Consider the following 24629-nt stretch of genomic DNA (forward strand, 5'->3'; position numbering starts at 1 on the left):
AGGTGCAAGGCTTCCATTTTCAATGGTCTTCACCTGTCTATTGTTACGTGGAAAGCCACGCTCCAAGCAGCGAGAACAGAGAAGTGAACCCCGAAGCCTGCAGCCAGGTCTTAGTGAAGAGAGTCACTCAATGCAGAAGATTCGATTGCAAATTTATCAGACTGATTAGAGCTCCTGCGAGAAAGGAAATGTCATCATGCCCACCAGAGGACACTAGTCATCTTATCTCTAGATTTCCTGGCCGCTTGCTATTCTCAATAGCCTTGGAAGGACATAGATTTCCAAAAGACTTTTCCAGATAAAGTGTGTGGAGGTATGGAAATGGACCCCAAACTGCCTTAACTGGGCATTGATTCTTTAGAACCAATGTGCATTTAATTCAACAATAAAATGGTAGTGAATCGTCTAGAAGATCTCCCTAGGGCACACAGCTCAAAGAAAACCTCTAAGGAAGTCACAAAAGTTTGCAAAGGACATTGCACCCGAAATAAGCCACACAGCAGTAAAACCTTCAACCCTGTAAACAAGAGTGGCTGTGGATTTCTTTTTAAAAGAAATCACATCAAGCTATAACTACAGAGAGGACTATCCATCTAGTTTATCAAACACAGAGACCAGGCAGAAATGAAGTCGTGGTCATTTTATAAAGGTTTTTAGATTATTAATCTGAATCATCAATGAAAGCTTTCATTAAGTTGCACCCTAGGAATTGATTTGCAATGGGTCGTTCCAATGTTCTATGCAAACTTGCTGTAGAAAATTAGTCATCCTAGACTCCCTAAAGAATACAGACATGACATCCGGGCATCTGTTAAGTTTGCTCAAAAACATATGTGAGCCTTTTTTTAAAGAACCATAATTACATCCTGCTGAAACCTCCAAGGACCCTGCTAACTGCCTTTGTATTACAACATCCATTTCCCACTTAGGCAGGCTTGGCTCTGCTATTGAGACGTGCATTACAATCTGCTTGCTCCTCCAGCACACTTGCTCAGCCAGAGTCTGCAAAGGGTCAAGGCCTCCCAGGCTCAAAGAAGACCAGACTTGGAGGAAGCAAGAGTGGTACAGTGGTGCATGTTATGTGTCCTCTGGTAAAATATGACAAGGAATTTGCAGCTGAAAGGGACCTTAGCATTAATCCAGGCCAAGTCTCTCCTTTTCAGATGGTACCACTGAAGACCAGAGAGGGAGGGAGCTCATCCAATGTTACACAGCTCAAATCTGAAACAGTATGTGGTACAGCGATTAAAAGTTGAGACTTGAGTCAGAAAGACAACAAATCCACCATGCTCTGTCACTTATTTGCTGTGTGACTTTGAGCAAAGCACTTAACTTCCCTGAGCCTCCGGTCCTTTATTTATAAAATGGAAGCTATAAGAGTACCTAGGATGTAATAAGTCCCCATAGAACATTAGCTGTTAGTACCCTTTTCATTTTCACAAACATGACCTCATTTAATCCTCACGACAAATTTATGAGGAAAAGGGATTACTAGCCTCATCATACAGATGAGACAACTGAAGCTGATAGGAGTGAAATGACTCTTCCAAGGCAACACACACCCCAGGTCCAGTTTCTTACAATCCTACTGAAGTAGATGGGGGGAGCTTGGCCCCATTCGATGTCCCACCAGTTTTCTTGACTTTGCCCAGAGATGAAAAGAGAGGCATGTGGAATTGTGACTGTGTCCACATGGGAACAAAATTAGTGTGGCTACCATTCTTAGGACTTCAAATCCTGCAGGGATTCTGAGTGCAGTTGTCTGTTTCCTGCCTTGGGGATGAGAAGAGAGCAGTTGTACTTTCGAACCTGCTACTGGAAGTTGGGGGCGCATATATACATGGGGGAAGGGGCAGTATTCTACTTCATATTTTAAAGCTGACATCAGAGTACTTGTCAATGCTTCATCAGCCTGCCCTTCTGACCCCCAAATCTGGCCTTTGGGAAAAATCTAATTGCCTACTCTGAGTGACACCAGGCCATGTGAGTGATAAAGTTATAGGCAGTCACTTTGTAATTATGTGCCCTAATGGAAGGAAGAAGACATTGAATGAATGCTTGAGTGAATGAATGAATGCACACCAGGTTATTTATACTAAGCCCTGGCGTGCAATATAGTGATGTCTCCGTTAATGCATCTTCTGGGAACTCAGCCTCTGTAAGGATGTCAGCTTAGGACAGAGTCACAAGAAAGCTGCAGGAGCGGTATTAAATGAAGACCCTAAATATCAGCTTCTCCAGGCATCACTTTGGAAGGATTTCTAGTCCTTAAGGCCCACAAAGATGGACATTCAGCTCAGGTAGTAGGTGGCTGCACTCTGGGCCACTGGGAGAGAAACCATCCTGAAGGGAGGCAGACAAATGTCCAAGTTTAGGTGGGCTGGGGGGTCTGCCATCTTTTTTAACAGAGCAAATGGGAACATTTCTGGAAAAGCTACCATTATGACCACCACCCTATAGCCCTACCACTTGCTCATTCGTTCATTCATTTGTTCATTCATTCAATTCATTCATTAGACAAATAGCTCTTGGAGCACTACAAAGTGTCAAATATGAGAATAGAAATACAAAAATGAGTACAACTTGGCCTAAATCTTTGAAAAACTCATTGTCAAATAGGGAAAACAGACAGGGGAACAGCTGTCCACAATACAGTGTGAGAAGTCCACCACACAGATCAGCTCCAAGACCCTTGAAAACAGAGAGGAGGGGTCGTCAACCCAGTCAGGGAGTGGTAGTCAGGGGGGGCTTCTCAGAGGAGGTGATGTCACATCTGAGTCCTTAGGAGGAGAAACACTTCAGCACAGTGGATGGGGTGGTTGTTCTTGGCAGAAGGAAGCTCACATGCAAATGCTCAAAGGCTGTGAAAAGATCCTGAGGGGTCAGGAAATGACAAATGGTGCTGTGGGCCCTGGACTGAGGGCCTGGTCCTGGTTCTACCGCCCTGGTGACAATTCTGGGCCTCAGTGTCCTTGCCTGTATAATGATGATTCTGGATTTAAAGACCCAAATATCAAAGAGGGAACCTACCCACACATAAAAAACCTGCTCTAGACAGTGCCCTGAACAAAAAGTGGAAAGCTGACACAACTTTGTTGGAACAGCCTAGCAGCTACTAACCTGCAGCGAAGAGACTCCAGCGAGTGGTCTGTTTAATATTAGGGCATGAAGGGACAGGGAAGGGGAGGTGGCAGAGAGCTCTCACAGCAGTGCTCTCTGCTTAAAAATAAGCCCTGAAAAGTGTTATTTTCCTCATTTTGCAGATAAGGAAACAGGCTCAGAGAGGAGAAACAATCTGCATACGGTCCCACACTAAGGGCTGAATCCAGGATTTCATCCAGGCTCTGTTAATTCCAGATCCAGCTCTTCCCAGGACACCTCTCCTTCGTCTCTCATCCACCAGTGGCAGCTCTGACAGGTCCATCTCAGGGGCTTGAGCCCTTCCTCAACTTGACCACTCACACTCTTGCCCACCTCGGGGCTCCTGGGTCCCCTCCTCTGCAAACTGGCCTCACAGGGAAAACTGCAGAAAGATGACCCTGCTAGGAGAACTCAGTAGGAAGAGCAGCCCTGGCTCCCCTCCAAATGAAGGAAGGCCAGCTACAGCCCTTTCTCCATGCACCCAGCGTTCCATGCACCACAGGGGCTCCAGGAGGGTGCACGGTGGGTCTCGCCAGGCACGGCTGCTGCAGCTGCTGCCACTCCCAGTGGTCCAGCTCTTAGGAACTGGGAGCAGCCCTGACGTCATTCCCACTGGTAACCCGACCCCTAATGACTGCTCCCTCCCCTCCTCTGCTGGGCCCATCTTGCAGGCACAGGGGAGAGGTCACCCCCCAGGGGAAGAGGGGCCAGGTGGAGCTCCTTTTAGTGGCTGCTGAAATGAGAGATAATTTTGGTTATTGACATCTCCCACAGGACTTCCCCATTCTCAGGGCTGTTCTGAATTCTCCCTCTCTGGCTGGTTCTAGAATCAGACCTACTTTCACTTCACACTAAAAGAGCAAGGGTGGCTCTCCCTTTGGGCTTCAGCTCCTTATTAGCTGGCCAAGAGCAAGGGTCAGGTTTGTTGGGGGGGCTGGTACAGTAGGGAGATAAACACTTATGAATAAACCGTTTGTTTAATCACTGATACGGGCTCTCTACAAAACGGGTCTAAGTACCAGCCAAACACTAAGTTTATTTAAATGCAATTCTAATAAAGCGGACAGAAGGGGAAGCATGAAATTTCAATCCACTGGGTATTTATGGAGCACTGCTATGACTTTAGAACTATGATCCACTCTGGAGGATAAAAAACAAATGTGAGACTCAGTCTTTGTCCTCTAGCATCTTACGGTCTAGTTGGGAACATGACTATGTTATCACCACTACTCCTGCACGTGGTGGGCATTTACTGAATAGTTGCTGTCTACTGGGTACCTGCTAAGTACTTGTATTTCCCAGTTGATCCTCATAATAAGCACAGGATATATGGTAGGAACTAGTCATTTTCCCTTTGAACAAAGAAGGAAGCTAAGGCACAGAGAGGTGAAGTGAATTTATGAAGGTCACAGAGTCTGGATTTTCATTATTTGACTCCACAGCTCATGCTGTTAACCCAAGTGTGAGTTTATGAAATAATATACCAGACAGGAGAGAAAGAGGGAGGGAGGGAAGGAGGGAGGGAGACAGAGGGAGGGAGGGAGGGAGGGAGGGAGAGAGAGAGAGAGAGAGAGAGAGAGAGAGAGAGAGAGAGAATGAGAATCAGAGAAGAACAAGAAAGAAGAGATAAGGCAAGTTTCAAGTGAGTAGAAATATGAGCTGAATCTTGAAGAGGGTTTATAGGTAGCTGGATGGAGGAAAAGGGAGAATACAGTTAGGTGGACAGATACCATCTGTTTCCAGAAGGAAAGCCAGTCCTATGAGATGGCCCAAACACAAGCTAATATCTGTATGTATTCTGTCATCCATATCTATGGAACTTGGGCTCTAAACACACCTAAAAAAGTACTGCAGATGGGATCATTTCTAGTTTATTCTTTCCAAAAAGAAAATGAGAGAGGTGAATTTCTTGCCCTCAAAAGGAAGCTCAGGTACACTTAATGATAAAATTTTTCTCAGAGATCTTTCTATGGAAGGTGGAAAAAGCAAAAGTCAACATATTACGTGAGTAAACTTTTGCATAGTCAACAAATTTATGAAAAGTAACGAGATCACAGTTTTCTAAAGTTACCTAAGTAAAAGAACTCCATGATGACATCTGTAAAGCAAGCCACTGTTTTCTACAATGGAAAACATGGCTTTAACTCCTGTACCTAGCAAACCAAGATGTTTGTATACAAATGCTATTATTACTGCTATGGTGGCGGCTGTCTGTTCCAGGTCTCTGTGCCCGCCTTGTAGTCCTGCATTCTAACACATGTTGACCACCCACTGTGTGTAGGAGCTCCAAGGCTCTGGGAAGGCACTTCAGGGGACACAAAAATGCCACAACAGGCTAACAGGAGCTGAAGACGCACTCACACATAAAAGAATCAAAGTTGGAAGACAGGGAAAGGCAGGGTGACACGGGCTGTTTTCAGAAAAAAAACAGGCGACAAGGTTCAGTTGGCCCAAGAGCATGAAGTCTGGCCACTTGTCTGAGAGGTAAGTGGGTAGGCATCCCTCTGCCAGGAAGGGGGACTTCCTTTTGTGGAGAGGCAGTAACGGCAGAGTAGATCAGAGAACCAGCTATGACTTCTACGATACTGTGATATAATAAGAAATACATATGAGGTCAGACAATTCAGTTCATGAACTAATCCTAGAAAAAGTACTACCTCATTGCTGAATATCACTACAGCCACCTTCAAAGTACTCCCCTTGGGAAGCTATGCACTGACGCCAATGCCTAGTCCACCCTGCAGAGCAATTTTGGAACTCTTTTTCTGGAATGGCCATCAGAGCTGTCATCATATTACCCTTGATGTCCCAAATGTCATTAAAATGTCTTCCTTTCACTATTTCCTTTATCTTTGGGTAAAGAAAGACGTCATTGGGGGCCAGATCAGGTGAGTAGGGAGGGTGTTCCAATACAATTATTTGTTTACTGGCTAAAAACTCCCTCACAGACAGTGCTGTGTGAGCTGGTGCACTGTCGTGATGCAAGAGCCATGAATTGTTGGCGAAAAGTTCAGGTCGTCTAACTTTTTCACGCAGCCTTTTCAGCACTTCAAAATAGTAAACTTGGTTAACTGTTTGTCCAGTTGGTACAAATTCATAATGAATAATCCCTCTGATATCAAAAAAGGTGAGCGACATTATTGCTACAAGTTTGCGAACTTAAATGTCAGACCTTGTATATGTTTGGTCTTCATCCCCAGTTCTTGGTACAGAGCTTCTAAAATAATAGAACGACCATAGAAACACCTAAATAATGAGGTGTAGGGAGCTTTGATGCTGGAGATGATATTCAGGTGCTGGGAGGGTAGCACACCTGGAGAGGGCGTGGAAACTACACATCCATTTCCACACGCCTTGTTCTATGCACCTCTTCCATTTGGCTGTTGAATTCTTTATAGTAAACTGGTGATAGTAAGTAAACTGTTTTCCTGAGTCCTGTGAGTCATTCCAGCAAATCATCAAACCTGAGGACAGGGTCATGGGAATAGCGGATTTATGGCCAGCTGGTCAGAAGTAAAGCTGGTACTGACTTGCAAGTGGCATTTGTAGTGGGGGCTGTCTTGTCGGACTGAGCCCTAACCTTGTGGGATCTAACACTAACTCCAGGTCGATAACGTCAGAATTAGATAGAATTACAGGACATGATGCAGCTGGTGCCAGAGACTCGTCCAGTGTGGGGAAACACACAGACAGACACACACAGACAGACACACACAGACAGACACACACAGACAGGCACACACAGACAGACACACACACAGACAGAGACACACAGACAGACACACACAGACAGACACACACAGACAGACACACACAGACAGGCACACACAGACAGGCACACACAGACAGACACACACACAGACAGACACACACACAGACAGGCACACACAGACAGACACACACACAGACAGACACACACAGACAGACACACACAGACAGACACACACAGACAGGCACACACAGACAGACACACACACAGACAGACACACAGACAGAGACACACAGACAGACACACACACAGACAGGCACACACAGACAGACACACACACAGACAGACACACACACAGACAGGCACACACAGACAGACACACACACAGACAGAGACACACAGACAGACACACACAGACAGACACACACACAGACAGACACACACACAGACAGGCACACACAGACAGATACACACACAGACAGAGACACACAGACAGACACACACAGACAGACACACACACAGACAGACACACACACAGACAGGCACACACAGACAGACACACACACAGACAGACACACACACAGACAGGCACACACAGACAGACACACACACAGACAGACACACAGACAGACACACAGACAGACACACAGACAGACACACAGACAGACACACACAGACAGACACACACAGACAGACACACACACAGACAGACACACAGACAGACACACAGACAGACACACAGACAGACACACAGACAGACACACACAGACAGACACACACAGACAGGCACACACAGACAGACACACACAGACAGACACACACAGACAGACACACACAGACAGGCACACACAGACAGACACACACAGACAGGCACACACAGACAGACACACACACAGACAGACACACACACAGACAGACACACACACAGACAGACACACACAGACAGACACACACAGACAGGCACACACAGACAGACACACACACAGACAGACACACACACAGACAGACACACACAGACAGGCACACACAGACAGACACACACACAGACAGACACACACACAGACAGACACACACACAGACACACACACAGACAGACACACACAGACAGACACACACAGACAGGCACACACAGACAGACACACACACAGACAGACACACACACAGACAGACACACACAGACAGACACACACAGACAGACACACACACACAGACACACACACAGACAGACACACACAGACAGACACACACAGACAGACACACACAGACAGGCACACACAGACAGACACACACAGACAGACACACACACAGACAGACACACACAGACAGACACACACACAGACAGACACACACAGACAGGCACACACAGACAGACACACATACAGACAGACACACTCACAGACAGACACACACACAGACACACACACAGACAGACACACACAGACAGACACACACACAGACAGGCACACACAGACAGACACACACACAGACAGACACACACACACAGACACACACACACACATTTGGTTTCAGAAGTGTTCTGTGGGTAGACACAAATCATCGTAGTAGAACTTCAGACACACCTGGGTTTGAACTTCGCTTTCATTATGCATTAGCTGGGAACCTTGGGGGAAATGGTTCAATCCAAGTTTTCTCATCTATAAAATATGGATGATAATGCCCAGATCGTCTGACTGTTGCAAGGATTATAGAATATCTGGTATAAAGGACATGCTCAAACATTAAGTACTTGCCAAATGACTGGCTGACTGAATGAATGAATAATATCTAATACATAGCACTTAATATGTACAAGTGTTAATCTGTTTAAGTGTTAACCTGTTTAATTGCCAAAACAACTTTCGAAGGTAGATACTATTATTCCCCTCTTTTATGGATGAGGAAACCTTAGGCACAGAGAAGATAACTAAGTTGCTGAAAGTCACATGTCAAGAAAACGGCATATCTGAGTTTCAAACCCAGGCCTCAGTACAGAGCTTGTGTTCTACCCACAACAATGCTCTGTGCCAATGGTGAGTGTTGTACAACCGATAGATATTACTGTTGTTCTAATGCTGTTTATGTACATGGCAGTATTTCCCAACTGAGGTCTGTGTACCTCTGGTGGTATACAACATTATTTTAAGTGGTGTATCGGTGAACTTTTAAAAAATTTCATACCCACGATTTTACTTTAATGGGCATTTGACCGAAAAATAAGTAGCACATCAAATCCAGAGTTCATTGACATTATCCTTGTAACAAGGCTAAATTATTTTAAAGTAAGTCAGCTTAAAGACATATGGGATAATAACAGTTTGGCAGAGGGGGGTGGCAGATGAGGGTAAAGGGGATCAAATATATGGTGATGGAAGAACTGACTCTGTGTGGTGAACACACAATGGGATTTATCGATGATGTATTACACAATTGTATACCTGAAGCCTATGTGACTTTACTAACAATTGTCACCCCAATAAATTTTAATTAAAAATAAAAATAATAATAATTTGGCAGAAATCAGGTCAGTGGTATCTTACTGTCTGATAATGGTATCTGATGAAAAATGGCACAGGCGTTGGAGTCATGCAGAGCTGGCTGGGTTCCAGAGCCAGGTCCACCATTTCCAGCTGTTGGGACCACGAGAAAGCCACCCAACTTCTCTGAGCCTTTCTTTCCCTATCTGTGAAATGGGACCAACAGTACTACCTCTTGCATGTTGTCGCAGTGAGGATTAAAGGTTATCATGTACCCCAACCACCCGCATCACAGGATCTCAGCAATTGCCTGTCCATCTCTGCCCTTCCAGCCTGCCCCCACTCTCCCACCTGTACTGTCCTCATGCATGTCCTTCCCGGTCACCTCTATCTCATCCTCCTTAATCTAGCTGAGATCCATGATCTCCTTGGGCACCATTCTGGGGACTCAGGAATTCTCCTCACAACCCAACTCCAGCAGGTGAATCCCTTCTGCCTTCTCAATCGCATTGCTAATAAGATTTGCAGGCACCATAGGAATCCAAATGGGAAGATACTCCAGGGACATGGGCAGAAATTAGATTTTTTTTTTCAATTACCGTAGGCAAAGGGTATCATGTTGTTCTAGTAATGCAAACTGCGTATGTGCTGCTTCCCTCTTCGCCGTCCTACTTGGGCCCTGCCAATGAGGGAAGACCTTAAGAGAAGAGAGCACACACATCCAGCACTCAAGTTTTCAAGCGTCCGTGGTCTCAGTCAACAATGATTTCGCTCCCCGGGCTTGGCATAATGGCCTCAAAACCATGGAAGGCAGTCAGGCAGGAAGACACTTCACAGCTGGGAACTCTGCCCTGCCTTCCAAATAGAAGGATCCCTCCTAAAGTGACCCATATACCAAAGACCAGCAAAAGGCTAGACCAAGGAGTCAAAGAATCTCACACAAGTCCAGCAGGAACTGAGGCCCAAGGAAGGACAAAACTTGCCCCGTTGTAGCTGTCACACCAAGTGACACACTGGGATTAGAACCCAAGTCCTCTGGAAAGCATGACTTTTCCTCAAACTCACAGACAACAGACAGCGGTCCCAAAGTAGACCCACTAAGACCTCAATAGCAAGGTGCTGTAGTTCATGGCTTACCATGAGCTCAGAGACAGATAAAGGAGAATTCACTTTTTGTCAGCACTTGTGCAATATACCAGGTGCTGTGCTAAGTACTTTACATCCACTATCTCATTTAATAGAACCCTAAGAGATAGAAACTATTAGTATCCACATTTTATAGACGAGGCAGTGAGGCTCAGAGATGCTAAGAAACTTTCCCAAAATCAAACCGCCAGTACAGTTTGAGGCAGGGTTTGAAACCCAGATTGTTCTAATTGCCAAAGCTCTTTCCACGCTACCATTTGGCTTCCTGTTTTCCAGAGTTGAAAACTTTGTCTTCCCTAGTGTATTCCATTTGTCAATTTGTGAAATCTAAGTAGATATTTGTTTCATTATTCATTTCATGCCTGGTTGTTCCATTGGGCTGTGAGTTTTGTGAAGGCCGGGATAATCCAGTGAGAAAACAAATATCCAACAGATAAACCCATCACCCCCTGACCATCCACACCAGAGAGTGCCTCCTCCTCTCCAGTCACCTCCTGCCATCAAATTCTACCCAGGAGAGTAGAGCTATCAATGAGTGCCTGCCCACCCGTGCCTCCTCCTGGAGTACTCCACCCTCAAAGGCTAGGTTCTGTACCGTACAGCCCTGCCCCCACCTTAGCCATAATCGATTGGCCCAGGAACAGATATATAACTCAAATGGGCAATCCAGAGGCTGAGCCACCTCTGTGGACTTGCTGATAAGCTGAACAAGATGAGCTGGGCCAGTCAGGTTATCTCGCGCCTCTGAACTAAGAAACAAAGAGGAAAGTTCTCACTGGGCAATGATATTGAGACAAGGAGTGATGAGGGTCAGCCTTGAAGTTAAAAGGGAGGAGAACGAAACTGTGCATAGCAGTGGAGGAAGGGTGTTAGGCAGAAGAGAAAAGAATGGATACACCAAGAGAGGCAGAGAAATGGCGTGTCAACCAAGGTGGAATGAATGGCAAGGACCTGGAGTATGCCTTACTTCCTGAAGCCTGGTTCTTAGAATTTCCCAAGTTTCCTAAGCACAGGTGTCTTTTTTGTTAACAAATGAGCAAACCAATAAACAAACCAAAGCTTTTTTCTCCCCCTAAGGGAATTTAAGTGAAACTCTTTGCAATTTAAAAAATAAATAAGTAAAAGAGAACTTTCCTCCAATCCATTCCTGCAGACCCCAGGTTTGGGTGTTAATGGAGACGGTCACGGGTTTTAACCCTTTGTGAAAGTAATTCTCAAGCTTCAGTGTACATTAGAATTACTGAAATACATATTTAAAATGCTGCTTCCTGGGTCCTAACCCCAGATGTTCTAATTCAGTGGGTCTGGGTCAGGGCTGTTGTTTCAAGTAATTCTGATATAAATGCTCCAGGACAGAACTTTAAAAAATCCTCCGTCTAATCACTTTCTGTTAATTGTATTGTGAGGTTAATATTAACCATCAAACATGCTCAGCCCAATAAAGGTCAACTTGGTTCCAGGGCATAGTAGTCAGTTTCTGCTGCATAACAAACAACCAAAAAAAAATCTTAGGGGCACACAAAACTAAGCATTTGTTTCTCACTCACAAGTCTGCATGTTTGCTAGGACATCTCTGCGTCTTCAGATCTGTTCCTGAGACCCAGGATGGGAGAACGGCAGCAGCTGGTTGGGACATGTTCTCACAGTGGAAATCAAAAGTTCCCACAAGAGCAAGTGGAAACAGGTTATGCTTCTGAAGGCCTATGCTTGAAACCAGCACAGTAAAGTTCCATCCACATTCCACTGGTCAAGCAGGTTACTGGCCATGCCCAACATCGATAGGGCAGGAAAGCACCCTCCTCTCACGGGGGTGTGGGCAGGGGGGAAATGACTACTTAGAATAATAACCTAAACCACACAAGGAGCATGCAGTCTAATGGTGGCACCTTAGATCAAGGGAGGGCATTGGGTCATACTAGGATGAAACCACCCTGGATGATACTCAAAGGACCAACCTTAAACAGCACCTCTTTGCACAAAGCTGTTTCTTTTGAATGTCATCCCATTTTTCTGCAAGAATCACCTGGAAGAGCAACACCATAAACCTAACATTATGCACCTTCTCTTCTGGGTAGAACGGGCCCAGGTGATCCCAGGAATTTCTAATCAATAGGTCCATCATTTGTCTCCATTCAGAACATTCCACGGGCTTCAGTAGGACATTGTCTCCCTCTTTGATTCCTCGTTACTTGCTCTCATAATTTGTCCTCTTGTGCTGCAATATGTAAGGGCATATTTTGCACTGATTTATTCAGTATACCCCTTTTCGGGTACATCTGAGCCACGGTTCTCGCCTCTAATCTCACCTCTAAATGATCTGCTCACACAGACATCAATACAGTGACCTTCCAGGTCACCCATCACCATGGACCCATGGAAACTCAAAGGAAAAAGGAACATCCCTGCCAGGGGGGTGGAAAATAATAGATTCACAATAATGAAACCGGTCTTCAAAGTTAAGAAAAATCTACACACACAAAGACACACAAATGCAGGACAAATTCACCATGAAGCAGTGGTGACACCCTTCCTCCCTTTCAAAATCAAAGACACTAAAAACCTCCTCCTTGCTCTACACCACTAAGAGTCTAGCTCCAAGAGTCAGAGGACACCTCTTCCTCTCCCTCTTACCCTCACCCCATTCAGAATGTTGACTCTCATTCATTCATTTAACAAACAATGTAATCTGTGCTAGGAATATCAAAATAAACATGAAATTGAAAGGCTAGTGAAGAAGAGAGACTCTAAGCAATTGATTAAATGCAGGTTTGCACAAAGTGAAATGCCCAACATGTAAGAACTACAATTCTTTAGTCCACTTTTTAGCTTTCACGAAGACTCTCCCACGTCAATAAGGATTTTTGCTGATTACATTTTAAAATTATACCAGTGAAAAAAACAAAGAGAAATTGTTTAACTTAAACTTAGAATTACACTCTTCGAGGGAGCCTCTCATCGACAATCCGTCCTGTGGGTGTGGGGTGGAGAGGAGGTCTAAAAGAACCTCATTCACTTAACTAAGAAGCTCGCCAGAACCTGGATTCTGAGCGTCAGGGCACCAGGTGCCCAGGTGTTCAGGCTGGTACCTCTGTGACAGCTTCACAAGAAATGCAAGACGTAGGATCTTGCTAGCTGTACTCAAGCTGTTGACTCCTGTCCCTCAAATCCCACTGTGCCTCAGAGATTCAAGGGAGCATGGATGCAGGAAATGGATGAGGCTTTGAGTAACCCTGTCTGTACTTACGCAGCTTAGCCAAGGGAGAAATCCCCAACGTACACCCAAGTGTTATTTATTTCCCGACCTCTCTCTCTAACACATACAGTTGCACATCTCTGGCTCATTCCCCAAATGATCCCCAGTTCCCAGAGCAGGACCCACCCTGCGCTGGCCCCATCAGTCCCCTGCCCCAACCCCAGTCCTTGCCTCTGCTTTCTCCCCACAAGGGAACTGGGAATGTAGATGCCAGGCTTCAGTTGCTCCCTCTCCTTGGAAGAGGCTACCCTGGAAAGACAACCACTCCTGAGCTGCCATCCGCATTGTCTCCTGTGGCACTTCCCAACCCCCATGGCCCTCTTTTTCTAATTATTCCAACGAGAAGGAAGATTAAAAATTAATGCCCTGAGGATGGGAGTCAGAGATGTCATTATTTTGATTCAATCCGCAGGCATGGAAGAATCTGATCTCAGCTTTAGAAGCCCTGTAACCTAGGATGGGATGTAGAAAATCTTGATTAATTGGAACTCACCTCTAGATAACCAGACATTTTTCCCCCCGGTGCTGAGGTTTGAGGGGATGCCACAAAGTATACTAATGAAATTCATAAAACATATTCAAGCAGAAATGCAACCTGTGGGACGGTGGTGTTTTGGAATCACATGAAAGGTTTAGCCTAATCACTGCATGCCAGGGTCCCATAAATTGTAATTTAATGTGCAGAGTGATGGGTCAAGGTAATTCCTGCAGGATTGCTACATGAAGGAAGATTTGGTGTTTTCATCGACTGAACTTCTAAAGCGAGAAAGCTGATTTCTTTAAGGAAAATGTGCAGTAACAAAGGTTTAAACTAGGAGGAATTTTATGTGACCCGCAGTTAACTGGAAACTCAAACAAACTAGCAAGTCACCCATCTCTCCCGCCCCCTACTGTATTCCCCAAAGACGCCACATAGAGGATTTTGCTGAAAGAGGAAAGGGAAACATATGGTATAAATTACAATAGATATCGCTTAATACTTAATTGTGTGCTAAGTACTGTAAATACTTCAAGTGTGTTCTATCTTATCATGCTCACCAAAGGCTTTATTATTGTCACCCTAATTTTTAAGATGAAACAGAAGCCAAAAAGCATCAATTATCCAATGTAATAAGATCCCAAAGTTGTGTTATTAACGGACACCTAACAACCTAGCTGACATTGCTCCTCTTTTTCCCTCTTAAAGTATGGTCTCATGGCCATACTTTAGGTAGTCTAAGAAAGCAATGAATGGCAAAACAGTACAGATCCACAGGAAAAAGTGAAGTCCAAAGGGGCTTTGATAAATATGCCAACCCTGATTCCTACCTAGGATGCCAGCTGGAAAGCTGGCACAGCCTACTACTTCTTATTACATCTCAGCCCTCCTTTGTGCTAAGGACTCTGTAATTTGCTTCCTGGAAGCCAGTTTGGGATAAAGCTGGAAGGGTGAAGTAAATTCACTTACGTTCAGAGCTACCCTAATGCAATTTGTATGAATCTTTCAAATAAATGGCGACAGCCACCTATGAGGTCCCTGGATTATTGTTCAACTTCTAGCAACTTTAGGACCAGAAAATTAATCTAACTTTTCCAGCGTCTTTTAAATTGAATCCCCAAAATGCCAAGTCTCCTTTCCCATTGAAAATTACACTGAAATAACAAAACATTAGCATTCGTCTGCTGACTGACGAAGGCAGTGTTATTCCCTGGATAGTGACCCTAAACTGGAGCAGAAAAGAACTAGAGATCTTCACCCCCATCTGGTTATCAACATGTTTGTGTGACCTTGGGCAAATCACATGCCTGTCCATGCCTCACTTAACCTCATCCACCATATGGAGATAGCACCAACTGCTCCGTTGTGACTGGTGCAGGAGATCATGGTGCACCCAGCGTGCATTAGACAGCCCTGATCTAAAGTGCCAGTGGGCTATTAGACACCATTCCACCCGTAGAGGGGGGAGGCTTTGAGCCTGGGAGACACCTGGGATTCACGCAACCTGGGACATAAGCCAACTATATCCGGCTGCTGGCAAAATTATTTTCCTCCAATTCTATTCCCTCGTGTCTGTGCTCATGTTTCCCTTCCCTTTGTCTTAGCCTTGGAGTATAAGCTTATCCCCAAACGCCTGCATCACTACTGTAGCCTCCTAACTGGTCTCTCTGGCTCCAGGCTCTCTCACCTACACTGCGACCCTCACCCATCCCTATCCACCCTAGGTTATTGCAAAATATTCCCAAGCGCCATTATCTAACTTGGAAGTCTGCAGCGGTTTCTCAGTGTCTACAGTATAAAATTCCAATTGTTCACATGGGTTGTCCAATCTCTCCTCTCTCTGTTCCCATCCTTTTCATTTACGCATTTGCTCACTTAACAAATATCTACAAAGCACCTGCCAGGCACCAGGCAGTGCACTGGATGCCAGAGAACAGACGCAGTGTCTGCCCTCCAGGAGCTGACAGTCTGGAGCGTTGCAGGCAAAATACTTGAAGCCAACTCTCCCCTTCACTGTACACCAGTGTATTCATGTTTCCCCGAAAATAAGACCTAGCCGGACCATCAGCTCTAATGTGTCTTTCAGAGCAAAAATTAATTTAAGACCCGGTCTTATATAATATAAGGTCATATTATATTATATTATATTATATTAGACCCAGTATTATTATATTAGACCTGGTACTATATTATATATTATACCTGGTTTTATATTATATTATATATTATGTTATATTATATTATATTATACCTGGTATATTACATATTATATTATATTATATTATATTATATTATATTATACCTGGTCTTATATTAAAATAAGACCGGGTCTTATATTAATTTTTGCTCCAAAAGATGCATTAGAGCTGATGGTCCGGCTAGGTCTTATTTTCGGGGAAGCACAGTACTCTGCTAGGGCTGCCAAAACAAAATATCATGAACTGGGTGGCTTAACTGACAGAAATTTATTTTCTCACAGTTGTGGAGGTTTGAAGTCCAAGATCAAGGTGTCAGCAGGTTTGGTACTACCGAGGTCTCTCTCTGGGGCTTGCAGACTGCCTCCTTCTCACTGTGCCCTCACATGACCTTTCCTCTGTACACAGGCCTCCCTGGTGTCTCTTCCTCTTCTTAGAAGGACACTAGTCATATCAAATTAGGGCCCCACACGTATGAGCTCATCTAACTTGAATTGCTTCCTTAAAGGCTCTATCTCCAAACAGCCATGTCAGGGATTGGAGCTTCGGCACACAAATTTGAGACAGGAGGACACAATTCAGTCCATGCTGTGAGTTGCTTACTTAGTCCCCTGTTCAATGTGCTTCTCACTCAGTCCCTTCTAGGCAGAGCTCAAGTTCCTCCTGCTCCAGGGAAGCTTCCCCCAGCCCAACCTGTCTACACCAGGTAGACACTTACCTAATGTCATGCCATTGTCACTGCTTATTGAACTGACTGAGTCCTCCAAATACTGGAAGTCCCACGAGATCAGGGACAGGATAAAAATCCATCTTTATGAACCCAGTGCCTTCTGCTGTGGCTGGTTGGTACACAGTAGGCACTCAATACATAAGTGTGGAATAAATACATGAAGAAACGAACGCATGGATGAGACTGATCTTGTACTGTCTTATGTTCTCTGCAGTGAAATTAAGGCAGAGCATTGGCCTGGTCCCTTTGCTGTCCTCTCTCCCCCAACCCCGGCCCTACTCAGGGCCTCAAAACTTATACTGAATTGAGTTGCCTCTGGCTACAATGTTTTTCCAGTCTTTGTCAATGACACGTGAAATGTGTTGTGGTGGCTTCTCAGTATCCCTGAGCGTTTGGTTAACACCCCCTCCATTCATGCCAGAAAGACAGGGCAGACCATCCAGGCAGGGAGCTGTCAGGAAGCAGATCAACTTGTAACAGCTGCCACCTCTGGCTCCAAAGGGGCAGCAGCACTAAAGTGGCCCAGGCCACAGAGTGGGCATTTCAGCTTATCTGGAAAGAGCTCCAGGAGCTGGGGCTGGAGCCGCATCCTCACCAGACCTGTGAGCCTCCATCCGTCCAGAGCCTGAACCACGCGGTCAGCACCTCAGAGCTCAGATCGCCAGTGAGAAGGAAAATTCCTCTAAAGCAGCTCAGCCTCCCCACAGCCTGTGACCAGTCTTGGGGAGGGTGGTACCGTGTAGCTCTGATTTGATGAGTGATATGGACATAGTTCCTCAATGAACAAACACCTCTGTAAGATGTCACACAGGCCAGTCCCGCTCTGGAATATGTACGCATGCGTGTGTGTATATACATGTGTATACACATGTGCACAACTGCAAAAAAGTTGGAAGAAGCTATTTTTACAGTAAAATCCAGTTTTAAAACTGTAATGGCAAAGTGAAATTACAGTGCTGGAGTCTCTCAGACGAGATAAATTGTGGAACCTTGGAGCAGTCCCTTAATGATAGCGTTTGCATCTGTAAAATGGGTTGATAATATCTATATCAAGGGCTTGGGGGAGATCTAAATGAGCTAAAATGAAAGGAGTGCTTCGTACACTCTCTGGCACATAGCAGTTGTTCAATATGTTAGTCGCTTTCCCTATCCTTAGCCTATCTCTTAATCCTTTCTGAAAAATTTACTAAATCTAGTAATGTGTGCTTAGGAATATGATCCTAAAATAAGTATGTGTCTTGTTTGCCTTTTTTGCCTGCTTCCATTGGTGCACACCAACTGAAAAAGCACCTTTGCCATGAGAAACACTACAAGGTGTCATTACTTCAAGTCGCTCTGTCCAAAGTTCTGCCAAGTCCCCTCTCGCCACCAATGTGCTGAAGTGTGGCAACATCTTAGACTGCTTTCTCTCCATCAGTCTAGTGACTATTCCAGTCACTGATGCAAATTTTCCTTCAAAACACTGTTTCCATAGGGCTCTTTTTCTATTCCGCTCACCAGACCCAATCTAGCCTCCCTTAATCAAATGTGTCGATCACTGTAGAGAGCTCCTAACCATCTCCTTGAATCTTATTCTCCCTCGTCTTTCTGTCAGAATGGACACCACATTAAACCAGTCATTTTGGAAAACCAGATTCAGCTTCAGGACCCCAGGGAAACAGGAATCTCAAAGCAACAAGTAACAGTTCCTCATTCAACCAATCTTTACTGGGGCCTACGCTGTGCCAGGGGATGAAGAAATGGACAAGACCACTTCCTTCTTCAGGGAGCCAACAATCGGGTTCAGGGATGTGACAGGTGGAAAAACATCTGGGCCACAGGGAGAACGTGGTGAGATGCTCCCCTGACTGCATTTGAACAAGGACTAGAAACATGAGCAGGATCCATTCTTCATGGAAGATGGATGAGCGGTCTGAGTGGGAGGGCCTTCCAGGTGACACATATGAGCAAAGACTCAGAGGTGGGGGGAGATGTGAGGGTTATTCAGGGAACAGCAGAGTTTGTCAAGAAGAGAGAGTCTGGGTAAGAGAGAATGGGAGATGATACCAGTCACAGCAATTCCCACTTATCGATTACTGCGTCCCAGGCGCCTTACAATCTATGAGTAAATATCACTGGGGGGAACGGCTCGGGGAGGTTGCTGGTGCTGAAGTCAACAGGACTCCAGTGAGATTTGATGTTTTACCCATTGCTCCCTAGAAGTTGGGCACAATGTAAAATGCCAGGGACTGGGGAGGGTATCTTCTGAGGAGACACTGGGAAATCATCGAATAGGATAACAACTGGATTCTGGGGACAGTAATCTGGCCAGGAGTGGAGGATGAACCAAAGGAGAAATGGAAACAAGGTTATGCCACCAGCCAGGCTAGAATTCCTGGGCCTGAAATGAGGGTGGTGACAGTGAGACTAGAAAGAAGTGTGGGCTGCCAGATACACGGTGACATAGGAGCAAGTATGGCTGCTGACCAGATAAAAAGGTAGTGGACTTGAGGGGTTGGGTCGGGAGAATCGGTTAAATGACTCTCATCTGTAACCACAGGTGACAGGGACATTGGGGAGGCCATTAATAAAATGGAGAGGAGAGGCTGATGGGGCAAGGGTGATAATACATTCCCCTTTGAAGGGCAGGATTCAGCAATCCAGAGAAGTTGAGCCAGCCCTGGAAATTTTAATTACACTAAGCCTGAGTTCACCCTCTCCAAAGTCATTTTTTAAAAACTGTCTCCAGGAGGCTTTCATGCTGAGAAGCTGACAGCCTGGAGAACATTCAAACTAAAGCGTCTTTGTCACCATTCAGCCACCAAGTATCGTAAACCTCCCCGAACAATTCTTATTTTACAGTGTTCATCCTTTGTGGGAAAGCTCTGTCTGTGAAGGACAAACTTCTAAGAAGGAGCAGCGAAAAAAAATCAATCAAAGAGTCTTTCCCTTGACGGATCAATAGCTGTCTGTCAGGGAAATTTTACTTCTCCCATCTCTGCTAGTTAAGTGGGTTCTTACAACACTGAACAATACTTACCTCGCTGAATTTCTCTCCGTGGTAATTTGCAGCCCCACACCTCTCTGGATTTTCCCTGACTTCAGCAAAGAATTTAAATTTGACAAGTGCTAGGGATGCATGGGGACTTACTGTCCATATGTGTCACCAAGATAAGTCATCAAAGAGGGCGTTCTGAGTGGCACCCATCCATGCGGCAGGGTGAGAGTGGGCACGTCCACACCTGAAGTCGCCCAGGCGATCTTCCCATGGCCAACTGCTTCTCATCACAGAAGCCTCCACCCAAGACACTTCCTCACGGAGGCAGCCCCTACACCCAGCTAACACACATCCTCTTGGGCGCAAGAAATGGTCTACATCTTGATCTACATGGTGGCTGCACATGTGTATAAAAAGTATGAAACTTCATCAAGTTGTAAACTAAAGAAGCATGTACTTTACTGGATGTAAGTTATACCTCCATAAAAAAGAGAATTAAAAATAAATATGAAATGCACCCTCCCTGGTCCCTGACACCACTACGTCCTACTTATTTTCTTTAGAACATAGACCACTGTGTGCAAGTAGATGACCTAGTGACTTGCCTGTCAGGTACCGTTCAGAGAGGCACACTCCTCCACGGTAGCCACTAGTCACATAGGTCTATTGAAGTTTAAATTAATTACAACTAAATGAGATTTAAAATTCAGGTCCTTGGTCACTGGCCACATTTTGGGTGCTCTGTGGCTAGACAGGGACAGCAGCTACCAATGTGTACGCTGCACAAACAGGACCGCTCCATCACGACAGAAAATTGTATGGACAGCTCTGGTCTACAATGTAAAATTCAGGGAAGAAGAGATCTTGTCTGTCTCTTCATAGCTGGCTACAAGACTGCTGCTTGGCACATGAAGGCGCTTCCTAAATACTTGTTGAATATGTGAGTAAAGAACTTTGTAATACCAAAAACAAAAATCACAGAGCAAAAACCAAAACCTGGTAACACCCTAAATATACATCTATAGGGATCAGTGAAATAAATGTTGCCACATTCTATCGTGGAACCCTATCTAGTCATTAAAAGGCACGAGGTAAGTACGTGTATGGTGACATAGACAGATAGCCACAGTGTATTAAGTGAAAAAACAAGTTTCTTAATAACATGTACAGTGTGATTCCATTTTATTAAGAAACACAAACCCAAATAGTCAGGAATGTTATATACCAAACCGCTAATAGCAGTCACTGTTGGATAGAATTAGAAAAAAGAGGAATTTACACTCTGTATTTTTCTGTAATGTCTGAATGGATAATGAGTATGTATTACTTCAAGCATTTTTTTCAAAAGAGGTAAAGTCACATACAGCTCTCTTAAAACAAAAGAACTCCCACATTGGAAACTGTCCCAAGAATATATAGAACATTTCTTGAATAATTTACCAAGTGCCAAATTCCTTACTAACTTAATTTCATTTAATCATAAAAATATTCCTGTAATATAACACTCTTGTCCTCTGTTGAAAATATAGATGTAAACATCAGAGAGGTGAAGTATCTTTCCCAGGGTCACCAGCTAGCACACAACACAGTTGGCATTTGAATCCAGCTCTGGTTCCACAGCCTGTGGCATTCTTTGCTACCGAAAGCACAGGGAAATACCCACCAAGAGCCAGATCCCAGAGGAGCCCTGAACTAGCCACTCCATCTGTATGAAATCCTAAACACGTGCCAAGCTACAATAGTGGCTTTTGCTGTTCAGGGGGATAGGAAACACAGCAAAATGGAAGCTAGCCACTCTCCCTCTGCTTTGTCTCCCCAGCTTATCCCACAATGGTCCTTCATTTGAGTAACAATTGAATCACACACACACACACACACACACACACAGCAATGCCACAAGGATCTGATGCCAATGAACACTTGGTAACTTAAGCATGCTGGTGGAGACTTCCCAGCTCTCCAGCAGATGCCTCGATTGTGCCTTTGTTGGATTTTCAGCCAATCCCCCCCTGAGGAGGAGTGTTCAGCTCACCCACCCGAGACATCGAGACATTGGAGCCAAAACACTGTAGAGTCGCCTTTCAGCTCCCTGGACAAGACATTCCAGGCTGCATGCCGGGAGGCTTGTTTAGATTCACACTTGACGCAAATGGGGTGTGTGTTTACCCACCAACACACACATGCATACACCAACAGAAGCTGCTGACGCCAACAGAAGCTGCTGCAGTGGCGGTATTTCTAGAAGCCCAGAAACTATACTCGAGCAATATGGAACTTGATCACAATGCCTATCAGGAAAAACAATCTAATTCCTCCCAAGCAAAGTTTCAAACACTGCCCTGAAAACTCAGTAGGAGATGAAACACAATACTCTATTAAACCTTATTTTGCCAGCACAAGTGAGAGCGCACTCAAGCAGGGAGAGTCATTAAAATGGATCTTACATATATCATTATAAATTTAATAATCGCCATGACGGCTAGAGTTCAAGTTAAAATGAATGTCAGCTGAGCATGACCAATTGATGTTACCCCAGCTGCTGCAGAGCCTCACTTGGGGTTATATTCTACTTCCAGAGGCTCCATGGTACATGTGGACCCAACACAGCCAGAGCCAAGAACAGATGGGAAATACAGACATAGACACCTAGCCAAGGAGAGGCCGTCATAATTGCATATTATCTCGGTGTACCAGCCCAATTAAAATTTTCTACAGTGTCAGAGGTCCCAAATGTTCCTCCCCTAAGTGTCTGGATACCAAACTTGGCTAACACTTTGTAAAATGCAGTCAATCCCAGGTTCTATTCACAACAATTAACCGATTTGTCTCCTACCTCTCAGAAAGCTTCTGTAGAAACAGGAGCAAACAGGTCTGGTAGGTTGTGCACTGCATACATCAAACACCACAAAACAAATTTCACTTATTGCCTAAGATAGTGGGCATTCTTTCTGCATTATGGTGAGTGCAGTTTTAGGAATGGAAACTTTTTTTAGGGATGGAGTCAGTATCTGTGTTTTTAAAATGCAGTGTGTTTCCATTTATTTTTATCCTTTGATAGAGCGAAACTTCATACAAAATCCTTTACACACACACTCACACATACACACACACACACAGCCATCTAAAATTATAAAGAATTTTAAGGCCGGTTTTCACCTCCACATGGATTTCATACCAAGAAAAGATGATCTTTGAGACTCAGGAGGAAAGGGGATATTCCACCCCGTACTGACAGAACACTATGTTTTTCAACATTCACAACATTTCAAAGGAAATGTCAAAATTTATGTTTACATTAACAGAGACTGTGGCCCTTCTGGAACTGTATTACACCCTTGCCACCCGCCCCACCACCCCATCCTCTCTTCCCACCCACCCACATTCTAGTAATTTCCCTGGGAGCGAGGAGACACAGCTTCACCTTTCTGCCTAGACACCCAGCCACTCAGTGTTACTCCCAAATGTGTCTGGCTTTTAAAGACAAGTTGAACTTTAACTGGTAGACACAGGTCCTGGGTGGCTGCTGCTTTCAGACGGATGACAGCAAGTGACCTACACACAACAGTCCTTTTTAAAAGGCTGCGACATTCTCAGAGATAGGGCCAAAGAATGGAGTAGGATATGTTGTTGTTTTTTTTAAATCCATAAACACACGAGCCAGCAGACCACATGGAGAATAACTCAAACAAAACCACCACTGTCAGGAGCGCCATTTCCAAAAGGCGCTAAGAATGTGTGAATCCCAAAGGGGATTCAGCACAAATAAGCTCCCATTTGACTGTGAGGACACCAACACTTTTTGGTAACTCCCTGAGCTAAAGCTTATAAATCTTTGCCTGGCTCCCAGGATCAATTTTTTTCTTTCTTTCTTTCTCTCTCCCCTTGCCCATCAACAAGTCAAGGCTTCAAGCCCAGCACTGCGACCTGGCAAATCATGAGCCACCATCCTGCCTCCTTCACCAGAGAAAGCCAAACACGCATAATTGACAACAACAACATTCGGGCAACCACCTGGGCTCCCTGAATCATGCTTAGCCATTCCAGCGCCACAAGCCAAACGAGAAGAAAAGTTCTGCCACTTACTCTCTTTTGATCTTCCAGTCCATGGGTAACCAGCTTTCTCTTCTGCTGTTGGCTGGACTCAGGAACTGATTCCATTTCCCAGGAATAAAACACCCCCTTTCCTTCAGCGATGCTTCCAAATCCACGAAGGAAGGAAATGACCCAGGCAAAGGTAAGGCATGCACAGCACCAGACACAGCTCCTGCCAGCGGAGGAAATCCACGCTGCCTCTTCAAAGGTCCTCCCTACTTCTTGGAATCCATGCAGGAACCTCTCTCGCCATCGCTGCCTTAGCAATGAGGGCGGCTGTCGTCGGCATCATGAGAGCTGGGACTTGGGGTTTTACTTGAGTTCCAAGACGGGCTTCCTAAGAGCCCAGAGGACAGATTTCGGCAAAGATGAGTCCATATCCTGGGGCATGTGCCACATTACTGCCCCAGAAATCCTTCCCTCACTGTCTCCTT

General features: G+C 45.0%; 1 protein-coding gene across 2 annotated transcripts in view; it reads right to left on the reverse strand.

The window, feature by feature from the left end:
- NAV2 (neuron navigator 2) overlaps positions 1-24409 on the reverse strand; it is a 710917-nt gene extending 686508 nt beyond the window's left edge. For both annotated transcript variants that reach the window (XM_081061904.1, XM_081061902.1), the window contains exon 1: positions 24187-24409. In XM_081061904.1, the coding sequence (XP_080918030.1) occupies positions 24187-24261 (75 nt within the window). In that variant the 5' untranslated portion in view covers positions 24262-24409. The remainder of the gene's footprint in view (positions 1-24186) is intronic.
- Positions 24410-24629: the final 220 nt, after the last annotated feature.

This window comes from Rhinolophus hipposideros (genome assembly GCF_964194185.1).
Source record: "Rhinolophus hipposideros genome assembly, chromosome: 10".
NCBI lineage: Eukaryota > Metazoa > Chordata > Mammalia > Chiroptera > Rhinolophidae > Rhinolophus > Rhinolophus hipposideros.